Source organism: Malania oleifera, chromosome 5 (assembly GCF_029873635.1).
Source record: "Malania oleifera isolate guangnan ecotype guangnan chromosome 5, ASM2987363v1, whole genome shotgun sequence".
NCBI lineage: Eukaryota > Viridiplantae > Streptophyta > Magnoliopsida > Santalales > Ximeniaceae > Malania > Malania oleifera.
In genome coordinates this window covers 8456471-8474351 of record NC_080421.1, presented here as the reverse complement: position 1 = coordinate 8474351, position 17881 = coordinate 8456471, and the positions used below count along the sequence as shown (strand labels likewise).

Genomic DNA, 17881 nt, shown 5'->3' with positions numbered 1-17881 from the left:
CATTCAAGAGATTTTCTTTTACAATGTCCCAGCAAGATTTATAAAATTCAGAGCCAAATTCATTCGGTCCCGGACTGCTTTCTTTGGGAATAGAGAATACCGCTCTTTTAACTTCTTCTTCTGTCAGTTCGACGTAGAGGAAATTATTATCAACATCTGAAATTTGCCTTTGAATTAACTTGGAGAGATCGCATGGTTCAACCGTTGAAGACTCTGAAAGAAAATTCTGAAGAAAAAAAATAGTTGCCTCATTATGAATTGCTTCCGCACCCTCCAATATCCTCCCATCGTTCAGAACCATACGGTCTATACGAATCTTATTCTGCTTTTGATTGATAACTGAATGAAAGAATTTAGAATTTTGATCTCCCTCAATTAACCAATTTTTTCGCAATTTGTCCTAGGCGAGATGCTTCCCTCTTCTCCCACACCTGAATCTCCAACTTAGTAGTCAAGTAATCAGTTTCGACGTCCTCAGAAAAACCTGCTTGTAGTTGATTTTCTAGATATTTCATCCTTTCCTCAAGAGCTTTTAAATTTTCTTCCACTCTTCCAAAGTCATTTTTATTTCATGCACGTAATGCAACTTTAGTTCTCTTAAAGCGAATAACAAGTTTCAAAAGACCCGAGGTCGAGTCATTCCTGATCCAAGCATTTTAACATACGACAAAAACATATCATGCGAGCTCCACATATTCAAGAACCGAAATAAGGTAGGGTCATATTGGGAGAAAGACGTATTTGTATACACCATCATAGGGCTATAATATGATGATTTTCGAATCAGATATTTGAATTGAGGCAAACCATATAGGTTGGAAAAACCATTATTAATAAGAACACAATCAAGTTTAGCCCAACTACAAGCCACCCCTTCATGGTCATTGCACCACGACATTCGTGAGCCTGTGTTTGATAAATCAAAGAGACTACAATGATGTAAGCAGTCATTAAACTCCATCATAGGTAACAGTGGTCTTGGATTTTCACTAATTCTTTCGGTATCCATTCAAATCACATTAAAATCACCCATGAACAACCAAGGAAAATCTAATTGACACTCCTCCAGTTGCCGTCATAACTCTCTTCTTTCAACATAAGAACATTTGGCATAGACAAAACTCACCAAAATTCTTTGTCCATCCTTAAAAAACCTCCCAAAAATCTTCTGAATCGTGATTGAAATCACCTCAAAGGCATTTATATCCTTCTAAAATAGCCACAATTTACCGCCCTGATTTTCATTAGATATAAAATGGTGATAATTCAAAAAATTACCCAGCATTGCCATTCGCTCCTCAGCCGCGAACGGTTCTAAAATAGCAAATAACCCAATATTAAACTTTTTAATTAACTTCTTTAACCTGCCTAACCCCCTAATATTTCAGAAAAGAATTGTATCCGTCATAAATTTAATTTATGCAGTCAGATGAGAACCCTCTGAGATTTCCTCACCGAATTTTTTACGAAAATCCATCCCTGCCCTATAGCAGACTCATACATTTTTTCTTTACCCTTTAAAACTGATATTTCACCTTCCTCCCTCTCAGCGAATAATCTCAAGCCAATTCCTCCTGTTGCAAACTTTGGTCCCCACCTTCAGTCAGTTTAGAACTATCCACGTAATCCACTTCCTCTTGAGATATAGGTTTATCATTTGAAACTTGAGGATCATCATCACATCCGACTTCTTCACACTCCCCTTCATTCCTCTCTATTGAATCTTCATTTCCATTATTTTCTAACCTTGGTCCCCACCTTCAAATGCCTATGACTTGAATTTAAGTATAACTCCATTACCGATTATAAATTTTGTTATGGTTAAACTAAAATTTGTGAGTAAGCTTAATGGGCTAGTCATAGTGCATGCTCTATGATTTCCAAACCCCTTATTTTCTAATTTTGTAAGTTCAAAAGACTAAATTGATTAACTAATTTTAACAGTAGAATATAACTTTCGTCTTCCATGATGAAAAATTGTGGGAACCATTTTAATTCTAGTTCTTTACCAAAATAAAAATAAAGGACGCAAAAGAAATTGTGAGATCTTTTGGTTGTTAGGTTCAAATTTGAGAATGAAATTAATGAATTAGGTGAAGTGTCTATTTTATGATTTAAATTAATTGTATTTTATTTTCACTTTTGTAACTTTATTAGTTTCTTTTTTTTAATAAAAAGAACAGAAATTATAGGCTGATCTTTGATATATCAAGAACCATATCAATTAGCCACCAGGGCGTGGCTCAGTTGGCAGGGCGGACCTTGGGAGTGCCTTTCACGAGGTCAGGGCTTTCTCCTCTCCCGGGTTCGATTCCTGCTGTTGAGTTCCTGAATTTACCTCCTCATGGTGTTGTGGGGCCATTCCATGGGGCGTGGGATTAGTCGCGAACCGTTAAAACGGACGTGGACACCCAGGACGTCATTTAAAAAAACAAAAAAAAGAACCATATCAATTAATCTTTTTTTTATATCATCAATATTGTTTTTATAAAAATAATGATACATGGATTCATTTTTTGTATTTAATTTGGCATATCTCTCATTAAGTAATTTAGACCTAATAATGATATGAGTATGTGAGCCCATAATGTTCAATTTATGAACTATGTGGTTGTCAATTATCATAAAATGAGAATTTGATTTCCTATTTCCAATTATGATTTTGACGTTAGTATAAGCATGAGTAAGGGTGTGCAATTGGTCGGTTCGGCCAATTAACTGAATTTTTTCAATTAATTCCACTTCATAACCGAACCAACCGAAGTGAACTCTTTAACCAAACCGTACCTAATCGAACCAAATTGTCGAATAATTCGGTTAACTGAATTTAACCAAATAAAATGAAAATAAATTATAAAAAAAAATATGAATGTATAATTTGTATGCTAAAATGGGAATAGTCGAATGAGAAGGGAATCTGAGAATGACCGAAAGAAACATTGAAAGTTTGAAACCCTAGCCTAAAATTATATAATTTAATAATTTATATTTAATTATTAATTAGCTAAAATTCTAGTAATTCGATTAATCGAATTACATTTTTCCCATTATCGAATTAAATTACAAATTAATCGAGCAGAATTGATCGAATTTGATCGATTAATTCAATTAAAATCGAATTATGTTCACCCCTAAGCATGAGTTTTGCCCTGTAGTATCCTCTTCCATGTCCTTGTGATTCTTAATGTGGCTTGTTAGCCTCAAGGCTCCTACCTTTTGATGAGTTTTGGCTTGTTAAATCTCTTTCGAGTTTTCTAATTATAACTTGTGATGTGAGAGTGTCGTAGATCAATAAAATGGATACAGTAGGATAGCCCGTCATAAGAGTAGATTCTGGTTGAGATATTTTCATTGGGTGTTCCACGGTTAATTCATTTTTTTATAATTTTTTCAAAGTGAAGAACAACCTAAAAATAGGACTGCCCTACATAATTTATTTGAAATTTATTTTTAAAAAAAGTTCTCTAATTGAAAAATAAAAAAAAATTATAAGTTATTTAGGTAGAAAATCACAATTTAGAAATTAAAATATATTTATTAATACTTTTCATAGGAGGAAGTCATATATTAAGATTTTTTATAAAATAAAAAATAATAAAATGTTATTTAGTAAATTTCTTATAAATAAGTTTGAATACTCGCACTTTAATACACACACATACACATAAATTACATATGAGAATATATTATCATTTTATTATTTTTTATTTTATAAAAAAATCTTCATATATGACTTCCTCTAGTGAAAAGTATTAATAAATATATTTTAATTTCTAATTTTTGATTTTCTAACTAAATAATTTATAATTTTTTATTTTTTCAATTTGTGAACTGTTTTTTTTTTAAAAAATTTCAAACAAACTATGTGCAAGTGCTTTTAGTTCACTAATACTATTTTTATAGAAAAATGTTATATTTTTTTAATAATAAAAAAAAAAGTCTCCCCTTCTTTTACACGTCTCTTATCAATAAGAAAGTATTAAATAGATTAGGTCTACCACATTATTTATAAACTAATCCAATTAAATGCTGACAACTCTTAAATAAACACATCAACAAATCATAATCAATTGTTCCTTTCTAATATATATAAGATATATATGCATTTTTTTATTCTTTTTATGCATTCAAATTTATAATTTTTTTTTAAAAAATCATACCGAAAAGTTTAAAAAAATATATTTTGCGCTTGGGAGGTAGCATAGTCTTATTTACTTGAAGAAAAGAAAAATAATAAATAAAATTCTTTAATACCATGGATTTAAAATTGAGAATATATATATAATTGCTCAAATATATATATATATATATATATATATTTGTCCTAAAATATAAGGAGATTATAAAAGTTTATTTCTTAATTCACGTGACAATAATATTACAATATAAATAATAAAAAGATATTTTCCTAATAATTGTGAAAAGATGATGAAATCCATAATATATATTTTAAAAATAACTTTTCTAATAATTCCTCATTAGGAAATGTATATAAATATATTTTTATTATTAATATTATAGTATTATTTTTTAATTAATTAATTTATTTTCATAATTATTATTATATTTTTTTGGATACGCCCTCAACTAACACGTAAAAAGTAAATCGCGGATATGTACTGCAGGCGAGGATTTGAACCATAAACTTCACCTTTATCCAAGACTGTCCAATGAACTTCCTTACCACCTGAGCTTATGCCCAGGTGATACATTCTTGATAATTTATTAGGTAAGCCGCACATTATAAAAAATTAAGAAACATTTTTATAATTTACTTATATGTCAACTTTATATGTGTTTCTTTTTCAGGTAAATATATACTCTCAATTTTATATTTATTCTACTAAATAACTTAATTTATTTTTTCCCTTTCTTCGAGTAAATAAGATCTACGGCTTGAGTTTTATTTTTTATTATCAATTTTCAGTATTATTTTTTAATATATATATAAATTTAAATACATAAAAAATAAAAATAATGTATTTATTTTTTAAATAAAAAATTTTAAAATAAAAAATTATAAAATAGAATAATAATTAAATTTACTTTATTGCGATTTAATTAGATGTACTGATAGTCACGTACATAATTATATGGCTGATTGTCCCACCATTTTGCCAAAAAGAAAAAGAAAAAAAATGGTTCAAAAAAATAATAAAAGGAGGATGAAAAATAGACATCAAGATATGACAGGGAGACAGTTGTTACTTGTTAGACGCACGTGGTGCAACACGCGTCCTCCAGATCATGACGTGGCACACAGAAACTGCCACATGTGCACCTAGAGGACACGTGTGACATGCAGGAGAAAGGTGTCTCTGACACCGTCCTGACTCGCTCGTCCTCATCCTTTCCGACCCATATATTCCAAAGAGGTCATTCAATTTCTGATCTAGTCCAAAGCAGCTTCGATCGGCGATCTGAAAATGGCGGACATAAAGGACGAATACGGCAACCCAGTTAGCCTCACCGACGAACACGGCCACCCCGTTCAGCTAACCGACGAGGGGGGCCGCCCCATGCACCTTACAGGCGTAGCCAGCACTGGCACTGCTGCCGGCACGGGGGAGCACGGCGGTGCCCCTGCCGCAGCTACCGGAGAAACCCACGAACGTGAGCATGAAGGCTCTACATGGGAAGAAAAAGGCTCTAGTACTATTCCCAGCTCTAGCTCGGTGAGAAATTTCTCTCTTGTATATATATTTTTAAGTTTCGACTTCTAAATTTTGTAGTTTTGAATAATTTGGGCACGAGTGTGCAGTCGGAGGATGATGGAAAAGGTGGGAGGAGGAAGAAGACGAAGGGAATGAAGGAGAAGATAAAGGAGAAGCTGGGCGGCGGAAAGCACAAGGAAGAGGATGAGCATCGGGAACACGCTACAACTACTGCCTCCGCCGCTGCCGCCACTCCCACCACCACCACTCCTGCTGCAGGAGCCGGAGGGAAGTCTCATGAGCATGAGAAGAAGGGAGTGTTGGAGAAGATAAAGGAAAAGCTACCAGGTGGCCATCACCATTCCCACTAAATCTATCTATACCCAGAGAGGGAGGGAGCAGAGAGCAAAGAGTTAGGGGGGGGGGGGGGGGGATCAGGGGTTTGTGTGTGGCTATAGCCTATAGATATATAGGAATATAAATAAATTGTACGTGTGGGCTTGCTGTACGTGAGAGTCGATTCTGCTGGTGTGTTGCGCGTATAGATCATACGCATGCATGTATGTATGTCGTGGTGTTCATAATTCTGAACTGGTAATTAAGCTTCTCGTGTCCTACAACTTTCTGTATTTGTTGAGTTTGCTGCGGGGAACTGCAATTGCACTCTGTTGCAATGATCTTTTTCAAGCTTTTAAAAAAAAATTAGAGACATTTTTTTTCAGATTTTGAAGTATCTAAAAATCTGTTTTGAAATTTGTCAGAAAATAACAGTTTAGCAAAAATCTAGGTTGATTCTTTTAGGAGTGTTGGTGTTTTAAAATTTTAATTGAGATTTGAAATTTAAAGAAAAAAATTATCATATTTTATGAAAGGTTATTATATCTTTTGTCTTAATTTATATAAATTTATTATTATTAGTATTCGCCTCTGAAGTTGATTAAATGTTAACATGTGTGATAAATTAGTTTTATATTTATTAATATTAAATTTACAAAATTAAAAGAAGGGTTTCTTTTTGGTATATTAAGAATTTAAAAACGGACATAAATACATTTGAAGGAAAGGTTTTTTATATGATAGTGAGTATTAAAATTTTGCTGATTCAATTCTTATCATTTGTAATTTTTGATGCAAAATTAAAGTGCCGTTTAATCTCCACTTTTTTGGTTAATGGCAAATCAAACTATAGCTCAATTTGGCAAAATCTCATTTTAGATCAAAATATGATGGGCCAATTGTTTATAGTGTGACTTTTACATTTTGAAGTTTGTAAACAAAGAAGGAAAAAAAACCATGAAAAAGAGGCAACACAACAGGGACTCGTCGACGAGGGTCTGCTTGTCGATGAGAAGATTTCGAGAGCTAATAAATCTAAGGTGTATGATCATCGACGAATTTCCTGTTTTTGTCGATAAGTGTCCTTCTTCGATTTGTCGAGGACAGACTAATCTTCTGTTCTCGTCGACGAGTGCGCTTAGATTGTGAGAAGAAATTTAAATTTTAAACTTGAACGTTGGGATAGTTAGGTTATTGGAGGGAAACCTTCGAAGGACTATTATATATGTACTTCTGAACGTATTTTGTACAGAGAGATCATCATAAAACAACTTGTGTATTATGATTTTCACATTGTAGCGAATATTTTGGGTCATTTGCTTATTCTTGAGTTATTAATTGTTGTTTTCTCATTCATATTGGTTGAGTGTTGTTGAAACTTAGTGCTTCATTCGTTGCACATTTACATCTTTCGATGTGTGTGTCCTATACTCGATTTATATAACAAATTGGTATTAGAGCGATAGTTGTCATGGCATCGAGATCTTCTTCTGTAAGATTTGACGTAGTCGAATTCGATGGAATCAGGAACTTTGGTTTATGGAATAGGAGAGTTGAGGACATTCTTGTGCAACAAGGAATGGGAAATGCATTACTTGTGTTCAACTGGATGGAATGGATGAAGCAACATGGGGAGAATTGCAAGCAAAGGCCGCTTCTACAATACGCTTGTGTTTGGCTAATGATGTAACACCCCGACCCCGAGGGGCCTAGGATATTAACTTTTTACTACTGATTTTACAGCGGAAGCAAATAAACTCAATTTTATTTAAACCAGAGCGCTAATTATTCATGTTACAATCACTTATTTCAAAAGAAGAAAATTACACAAACGTAAATATCTGAAATCATACTAATGTTTCTAATTAATCTTTATTTTTCTAATCCCCACCCGCATGCTTGCTAAGCCTGATTTCCGACATGTCCTTCAGAGTTATCTGAAATAAAATATGATTGGGGTGAGACGACGCTCAGTAAGTAAATAAGATTATTATTAGTGTGTGGCCAAAATGAGCTTTTAAAGAATTTCGTAAAACAATATTTAATACTATAACTTCAAAACTGTTTTTAGAATAAACATAAATTTAAAAATTCCTGCATAAAACTTTTTCATCAATTTTAACAGTAAATTTTTATAATCATATACTATAACTGTTAAATTAAACTTTTAACTTTAAAACTGTAAAAATATTTAATGATAAACATACATATACTTTTCCTTGTACGTTTTCCTTAGATCGTCATTTAAGCACCAAAATGATCCTTTTCACGTAAACTTACACTTTTCCTTCAAATCATCAGTAACTTTGTACACGTAATTAAATATGTATAAACATATATTGTAAAAACCCACCCTTAGGCCTGTTTGCCATAAGTCATGTTTACCCCCATGACTGGGTTGTGCGGTCCGAAGACTGGACTTAGCTGGCTGGCCGACCAAACTAAATCAACGTACGTAAACTTTAAGTGAGATTTTCCTTATTAAGTTCTGGTCCGGAACCAGGTGTGCACTCAGGAGAAATCCACTAACATAAATAACCACTCTGTAAACAGTGTGGGTGCACTCTGATCCGTATAAACTTTAAGCTGCGATACCGAGCATCTGTAACTTTGAACTTTCGTTGCCATAAGGGGTTTGAAAATCAACTTATTATCATTTATGCAATTTAAAATAATATCGTGAAAATCTCATCTTTACTCATATTTACATTAAAAAATGTAACGTAGAAATAAACTCATGCCACACAATTTTTGTGTTAAAAATATATATATAATTTTATTTTTGAATAGAAAGAAATGCTGAAAATTTACCCGAGGGGATTGGAACATTTCTTAACCCAAAAATAGATGCAAGTATATTAAAGATAGAACTGGTATAATTAAATATGCGTGAAAATAAACTCATGAAAATTTTGTGGAACTAATTGACATAATTAAAATTTACATACAAAATAAACTCGGGTATGAATTTAAAATAAAAAGAAACTAACATAATCAAAATTTACTTACCTTCTTCTTTCACCGTGTGCTACGAACACAATAACTATCTTTAAGATATGAGATCGGAAAGAGTGGGTGAGTGAGAACTTAATCAAAATTCTCACTCCACCACAAATTCTTTCACTCACTAATCCTTCTCTTCCTTAGAAAATTGTTGTGAAAAATGAAGGTTGAGAGCTCCCTATTTATAGGAAAATTTTGGGGAAGAAATAGAATTTATAAAAGTGTGGGGAGATGGGTGAAATTATAATTTTTTTAAATTAAAGAATGGGCAAGGGATGGGCAAGGTATGGGTTGAGTATGGGATAAGGATGGAAGCCATGTGGGAGTGCTTGCCACCATTCCCACTAAATAATTTTTTTTTTAATTAATTACTTACCTAATTAATTAATCAATAACTTAATTAATTATTCTATTATTTTATTATTTTTTTCTAATCATTATTATCGTTATTATTATCATTGTTATTAATTTTAAACTACTTTTAGTATTTATTTATTTTTGAACAAGAATTAAATTTTAAAACTCATGTGGGCCCCACATGGTCTTGTGGGCCCCACACAACTTCGAGACTCGAATGGATCCTACGTAACTCGAATAACTCTTATACGATTTTATGCATCCTACATAGTTTTGAGACTTGTGAAAATCTCCATACGGCTTCGGGACTCATGTGGGCCCCACACAGTCTTGTGGGCCCCGCATAGGATACCTATATTATTATTATTTTATCATATATTTCTACAAATTATATCAGTTAAAACATTATTTTATGTACTTATTTACGTATATAAACAGTGTCTTGTGGCTCCGGGACTCATGTGGACCCCACATAGTCTTGTGGGCCCCACATATGATACCTATATTATTATTATCTTATTATGTATTTTCGACAAATTATGTCTGTCAAAACACTATTTTATGTATATATACTTATTTACGTGTACAAATAGTGTCTATCCTGTTTATCCTATGAAATTCCATTTTGACCAGGCCGACCTCCAGGGAGCGACTGAGCCGCAATGGTCTCTGAGCACTCGCTAAGACAAGGTCTTTCTTAGGCATCAAACATGGAATCAAGGACCCTACAGAAAAACACTTCTATATTGATATTAACTTAATGACCATTTTTATTTTATTATAATTATGCTTTAATCGTATATATATTTTTGGGTCATCACAAATGAAGTATTCTATCGGGTGATGGAGAAGGATTCTCCAGCGGCTATATAACGAAAGTTAATAAACTAGTACATGTCCAAATCTCTAAACAATAAAATTTTTCTTAAGTAACGTTTGTGTATTGACTTAAGATGGTTGAAGGATCAAACTTAGATCAACATATTAATACTTTCAATCAAATCATTAGTGATTTGATAAGAGCTAATGTTAAGTTTGATGAGAATGGCAAAGTTTTGATGTTGTTAAACTCTTTGCCCTCAACTCATACCTATGAAAATCTTGTGACCACTCTTACGTGGGGAAAAGAAACTCTTGATCTTGAAAAGATAACAAGTGATTTACTAAATTTTCATCAAAGATTGAAGATATGTGATGAAGGAGAAGGACTTGTGGTAAAGAGTAATAATGAGCGAGGCAAAGGAAAAACAAAACATGGATCAAGTCAAAAATCTCGTAATCAATTCAAGAAGAAAAAAAAATCCGGTGTTACAAATGTGGTAAAAAGGGTCATGTGAAACCAGAGTGTCCGGATTGGAAGAAGGAATATTTTAAGAAACTTGAGGGTGCTTCAAAATATGCGAATGTTGTTCAAGAAGGAGATTCAGTGTAGTGACCTAAAGAATAATAATATTTTAATAATAAAGAGGGAGGAAAATGGAAACAGGAACATAAGGAGGCCGTAGACTTCGTCGACGACATCGCACTTTGGAGATAATGATAATTTATAGGAATTTACCATGGCCTCGTTGACGAATACAGGGAATTCGTCGACAAGGGTACAACAGGACCTCGTTGACAAAGGCGAGTTTCGTTGACGAGAAAATACCGAGAGAAGAATTTAGACTACTCTGAATTTTGTCGACGAAGGGTAAGGTTAGTCGACGAATTTCCTTAAGGACTCATCGACGAGATGATGTGGCTCGTCGAAGAATCCCGCAGTATAAATAGCCCTAAATTGATTTTAATCGCCAAAATTTGCCACAATTTCTCTCTCTCTCTCTACCCTTACGGCTCCTCCCTTTTCTTCCTTCAATTTCGGCCCCATTAGTCGCCGGATCGATGATCTGAGGCCACCACAACGTTCCTGGCAGAGTTCTCTTCAAGTCTGTCGAAGCAAATCGTTGGTGAAACGAAATTGGAACTCATCCCAAATTCAGAGTAAGGTATTTTATTCAGTTTTTGGCCTTCTGACAGCTGTAGGAAATGATGTAAGCGAAGAAATATTGATATTTTGTTATGAGATTTATGGTTTTCAAGGTGTTGAGTGGAGAACTCTACGGGTGTTGGACTTGTTAATAGTAGGAGATTTTTAGTAGGAAGTAGGTAAGGGAAATATGCTATGCTAGGTTATTTGATAATGTTTTCAGTATAAAATTATAAATGTTCCACCAGAGTATTGTTTACAATAGAGATTTACACAATTTATTAAATATGATTAATATGTTTTAAAATTACTGTGTGGCTTGAGAATATAGATATGGTATAGAAACATACTTTACAATATTTTTCAGAGATGTGTTTTACAGAATATACAAAGAATGTATTTTACAGCAATTATAGAAATACCATGATTATACAGTTTTACAGTACCATGACACACAGATTTATAGTTAATTATAGAAACACAGTTGATATAGATGCAGTTTTCCACAGCGTCATGGTTTATACAGTTATTACAGAATCATGGTAAAACAAATAGTTGTATATAGAGATGTATTATATAGTATCAGACCCTGTTAGACCATACAGTTTACAGACCACGGTACCGTAACTACATACAGTTTATAGAGTGCAACCACTTATTCAGATAATACGTGGTATAAAGGTCGATCGCATAGAGCCCACAAGTGGATAGGCTTCCCACCAGACATGGGTTGAGGAGGGTTGATGAGACTATAGAGTATAGTGATTTATTCCTAGTTGGCCAGCCAGGGTAAATCCTGACTACGGGCCGCACAACCCTGTTATGAGGGGTTAAATCATGACACACAGTTATCCACAGGGAAGTTTACAGTTATTATTATGTTTATACAGTTTTACAGAAATAGAAAATATATACATATATTAGCAATATTTTGAATAGAAACCTAAAGTATAGAAATGTTAAGCAACAGGTAAAAGATGAAAATTATATTTCTAGTATTGTGCATTACAGATTCATTGATACATGACTATATAGTAATAGATTTTCTCAGTATTGTAGCTCATTTGTCACACACTAGCAATAGCATATTTCGTCTTACTGAGTTTTGGCTCATCCCGGTATTGAATTATTTTTCAAGTGAGCCAGTTGGGCAAGCGGACCAGGCTCCCAGATAGAGGGGTGATAGTACTGCCCTGTCAGAGAGAGTGAGTACATTTTTGGGAGTATTTTGCATAGCCCTCACCAGTTCAGGATATTTGGGGAACACTCATATATGTGTATTTTGGGAAACTTGTTAGTACTCTGGTATTGTATATAATTATATATGGATATGCTTATTTGATTTCCGCTTCTCGCTGCTTAGGTTGATGATTGGGTTTAATCCAGTGCGGTATCAGAGCATTTTAAATGTTATAGTATATATATATATAACCCATTTAAATAGTACGTTGTTACATTCAGCGTGTAGTTATGGTGATGTTCTATCAGTTTCAGCGAGGTCGGATAAAAATGTTTGATGGTGCTGTAAGAACGTTGTGTAATGTAAGACATATACCAGACTTGAGGAAGAGTTTGATATCACTCAGTACTTTGGATTGTAATGGCTTTAATTACAAGTCCAAAGGTAGAGTTTTGATGGTATGGAAAGGTAATTTGACTGTAATGAAAGGGCAGAAACTGGATGGGAATATCTACACATTACAGGGAACTACCGTTGTAGGTGGAGCTGCAACCATAGATGCCGAATCAGATGAAACCGTCTTGTGGCATATGTGCCTTGGGCATATAGGGGAACATGGCATAAAATATCTACACTAGAGAAATTGTTGAAGGGATTGAAATCATTCCAACTGGAATTTTGCAGGATTTGTGTTCTTGGAAAATAGAACAAGGAAAGGTTCAGATCAACTATACACAAGACAAAAGTTATTCTTGATTATGTGCATTCAAATGTTTGGGGTCTGGTTAGAATTGCATCAAAGGGTGGACATGTGTATTATATGAGTTTCATTAATGATTACTCAAGGAAGGTATGAGTTTACTTCATACGTCACAAATCAAATGTGTTTGCCAAGTTTAAGGTTTGAAAGGCTGAAGTGAAAAACCTGATAGGAAGGAGAATCAAATACTTGACGTTGGATAATGGGACCGAGTACGTTGATTCTCGGTTTATGGAGTTTTGTGAGCATCAGGGCATCAAGAGACACTTTATAGTTCGTCGAACACCTCAGCAAAATGGTGTGACAGAATGGATAAACTAGACTCTTGCTGATAGGGCTCGGTGTCTCAAATTAAATGTAGGGCTACCAAAGAACTTCTGGCCCGAGGCAGTGAGTATAACTTGTTTTCTGATAAATTGATCACCAAGGGCATTACTAGAGGGTAGAGTGGTAGAAGAGGTTTGGACGGGAAATGTAATAAACTACTCCGGATTGAAAGTATTCAGGTGTCTAGCCTATATTCACGTATCTAGTGAGGAGAGGTGTAACGACCCGAAGAATAATGGTATTTAAATAATAAAAGAAAGGGAAATGGAAACCGGAAACAGAAGGAGGCAGTCAACTTCGTCGACGACGTTGCATTTTGGAAAGGATAATCGCAGGAATTTTTCAACTCCTCGTCGACGAATACAAGGGACTCGTCGACGAAGGTTGGAGTTCGTCAACGAAAATATAATTGGGCTCATCAGCGAGGAAATACCGAGGGGATGATTTTGGGGTTTCTGAATTTCGTCAGCGAAGGGGAGAGTTCGTCGACGAATTTTGTATTGACCTTGTCGACGAGGTGACATGGCTCTTCGACGAAGGCCACAGTTTAATTAGGCCTAAAACTCATTTTTGGCCGAAATTTCTTACGTAACACCTCTCTCTCTCTCTCTCTCTCTCTCTCCTACCCTTCGGTCCCTCCTCCTTCTCTTTTCGATTTCGAATCGGATTTTCGCCGATTCGACGATCTGAAGCCACCACAATGTTCCTGAGAAAGTTTTCTGTAAGTCTGCCAGAGTGGCTCGTTGGTGGGGTTGAAGTGGAAACCATCCCAAATCCAGGGTAAGACTTTCTACTCAATATTTGGATTTTTGACAGTTGTAGAAAGTGTTATACGCGTAAAAATACTGAATTTTAGTTCTAGGGAATGTTGTTTCCAGGGTGTTGAGTTGGGAACCCTATAGGTGCGGGACAGATTTTTTTAGGGGCTTTTCAGGAATCAGGTAAGGGGATAAACTAAGTTAGTTCTTTTTAAGAAAATGTATATATATATATATATATATATATATATATATATATATATATATATATATATAGCATTTGATTTAAGGAAAGTAAATACGTTCATATATATATGATTTATATTTGAGAAAATACTGTTGAAAATGATGGTATGTTGAATATATGAAAAATCTGTTGGTGTGGCATGAGTATAAAATGTTATGAAATACTATTTTCTGGAAATGTGATTATGATAAAAAATTTTATAATGGAAAATCGGCGTACAGGCCGAACTATATGTAGGATTTGCCAGCGTACGGGTTGAGCCATGGATATGATTTGCCAGCGTACAGGCTGTGCTATGTGTATGATTTGTTGGTGTACGAGCCGAGCTATGGATGTGATTTGCCAGTGTACAAGCCGAGCTATGGATGTGATTTGCCAGCGTACGGGCTGGACTATGATATGATTTGTCAGCGTACGGGCCAATGATTTTCATGAAATACGTATATATGCAAAATGATATGATTGATTTTAAAATTGATGATATGAAATATCCATGTATCACGGTTTCAATATATGTTATATGGTATCAGAACCTGGTTGGCTTGGTCTAGGCTAGCACTTGCACAGTACCGTTGCTATGTGCCTATGGTCTTCGTGATCATGATATTTGTGTTAACGTCACTGTACGGAGCGATGTGAGATTGGATGGTCGATGTGGTTTTTAAGAAGTGTGTAAGCGCCGCTGGTGTACGGACCAGGTCTGGTAGACCCATCAGACTTACAAACTATACTTTTGACTTAGCAGTGGTCGACCAACCATTGTCAAGTCCCGCCTTCGGGCCACACAACCCAGTCATGTGGGGGTAATACATGACAGCAGCAACTAACCTACCAAGAATGTTTTTGTATTATATTATATGAGATGAATATGTTTATTATAATTCAGTATATTTTGTCATGCTTTGATGATATATATGTTTTCCCAGATTTGACAAAACAGTTACTGAATATGTTCTGTATGGTATATGTATAACACGGAATACTCATGTTGCCACACACTAGTATTAGTTTATTTCCCTTACTAAGAGGTGTCTCACCCCAAAATTTTATAAAATTTTTAGGTGCCCCAGATAGTAGAGCGGGTAAAGTCCCGCTGATCCAGTACGGTAGATCTGCCCTTCCAGAAGGGTAAGTATTTGATAGGGTCGGATGTATTTTGTGGAAATGGCCCTAAGACATGTTTTTGGGTTGGGTGTTGTGTATGTATATATATATATATACAGTGATTGTAGTAACTCTGGTATTGTGATGTATGGTATAATGAGGTGTTTGTGATTATGTTTCCTGCTACATAGGCTTCTGTGATGTATTTTTGATGTATCCCTGGTACCCATGGGTCCAGGTGGATTATGATCTGCTGAGATTGGTGATATTGATTTTATTATATTTTGAAAAAAAATATTTATATGGAAATTAAGCAGGCTGTCACAAGAGGTGTAAGTTTGACCCAAAGTCTCGTCGTTGCATCTTTTTAGGATATCCATAGGGTGTAAAGGGGTATAAGATGTGGGACCCAATGGCAAACAAGGTGATGATTAGCAGGGATATAGTCTTTGATGAAAATGTGATGGTGAAGCGTACTCAATAGTGTGATGAACAGAAACAAGAGCCAGAAAGTTGGGGCAGTGATGAACATGTTGTGCAGGTGGAGTTGAAAGCTCAGGGCAACAACAATGATCATGGTCCTATGGTTGCAGGGAGTTCTAACTCGAGAAACCAGTAAGTCGATGATATTCCTCTACGGAGATCTAGACGCACTATCAAACCTCCACCAAGGTATGAGTTTGAAGAGTTAGTGTCTTATGCATTTATTACTAGTTGCCACGATCCAACTATATTTTAAGAGGTTGTGCACGGTTAGGAGAAAAGTAGGTGGATGTGATCAATGATTGAAGAGATGGAATCACTTCATAAGAACCAAACCTGGGAATCGGTGGAGCTTCTAGATGGGAAAAGACTTATAGGCTGCAAATGGGTTTATAGGAAGAAGAAGGCAATATCAGAAAGGAAGGTGAGAAATTCAAGGTATAGTTGGTGGCAAAAGGATACTCACAGAAGAAGAGGATAGATTATGATGAGATTTTTTCCTCGGTGGTTTGACATACTTCTATCAGAATTGTGTTGGGGTTGGTAGCCCATTATGATCTTCATTTGGAACAAATGGACGTAAAGACAGCATTTCTTCATGGTGACTTAGAGGAATAAATCTACATGGTCTAGCCGGAGGGATTCATTGAATTGGAAAAAGAAAATTTAGTTTGCAGGTTAAAGAAATCTCTTTATGGGCTGAAACAGTCTCCAATGCAATGGTATAAAAGGTTTGATTCCAACATGATCAAAATTGGCTACAAAAGGTGTGAGTATGACTACTGCGTATATGTGAACAAACTTGATGATGACTCACTTATTTTCTTGTTATTGTACGTCAATGATATGTTGATAGTTGCAAAAGATTTAACTGAGGTGAATCAGTTAAAGCACTTGTTGTATAAGGAATTTGACATGAAAGATCTTGGCTTAGCCAAGAAAATACTTGGGATAGAGATTCGCCGAGACAGGACTACAGAGAGATTATAACTATCTTAGGGCGATTATGTGCATGAGGTGTTGGAGAGGTTTAGCATGACTGATGCAAGACCAGTGAGTGCACCTATAGCGAATCATTTTAATTTGTCTACTGCAGATTGCCCAAGTACGGATGAGGAAATTTGGGATATGTCGAAGGTCTCCTATGCTAGCGTTGTGGGCAGTTTGATGTATGTCATGGTATGTACGAGACTAGATTTGGCTCATGTTGTGAGCATGGTAAGTAAGTTTCTCTCTAATCCAGGAAGGCAGCATCGGGAAGCCTTCAAATGGATACTCAGATACTTATGGGGTACATCAGGATATGGCATCATGTTCGGCAAGTAACAAGGTTGTCCTTCAGTTATGAGGTTTGTAGATGCTGATTATCCTGGAGATATGGATGACAGAAGGTCTACAACTAGATATGTATCTACCCTTGTAGGAGGACCGGTATGTTGAAGATACATGGTACAGTCTCTAGTACCATTATCCATGACTAAGGCAGAATATATGGCAGTTGCCGAAGCTGCAAAGGAAGCCTTATGGCTTATCGATTTAGTCAGAGAGCTGGGGTTACAATAAGATGGAGTGGTACTGCATTGTGATAGTCAGAGTGTCATTTACTTGGCAAAGAATCAGATATACCATGCTAGAACCAAGCACATTGATGTGAGGTTCCACAAGGTTCGGGAATTGATTGCTTCGGGTGAGCTTGTGTTGGAGAA

The 17881-nt window shown here is 35.1% G+C and overlaps 1 protein-coding gene across 1 annotated transcript; it reads left to right on the top strand.

Moving 5' to 3' along the window:
* Positions 1 to 5341: 5341 nt before the first annotated feature.
* LOC131156481 (late embryogenesis abundant protein-like) lies at positions 5342 to 6274 on the top strand. The gene is made up of 2 exons (XM_058110194.1): positions 5342 to 5675; positions 5762 to 6274. Exons 1-2 carry the CDS (start codon positions 5427 to 5429, stop codon positions 6023 to 6025), a joined length of 513 nt encoding a protein of 170 aa, XP_057966177.1. The 5' UTR covers positions 5342 to 5426; the 3' UTR covers positions 6026 to 6274.
* The last annotated feature ends 11607 nt before the right edge of the window (positions 6275 to 17881 follow it).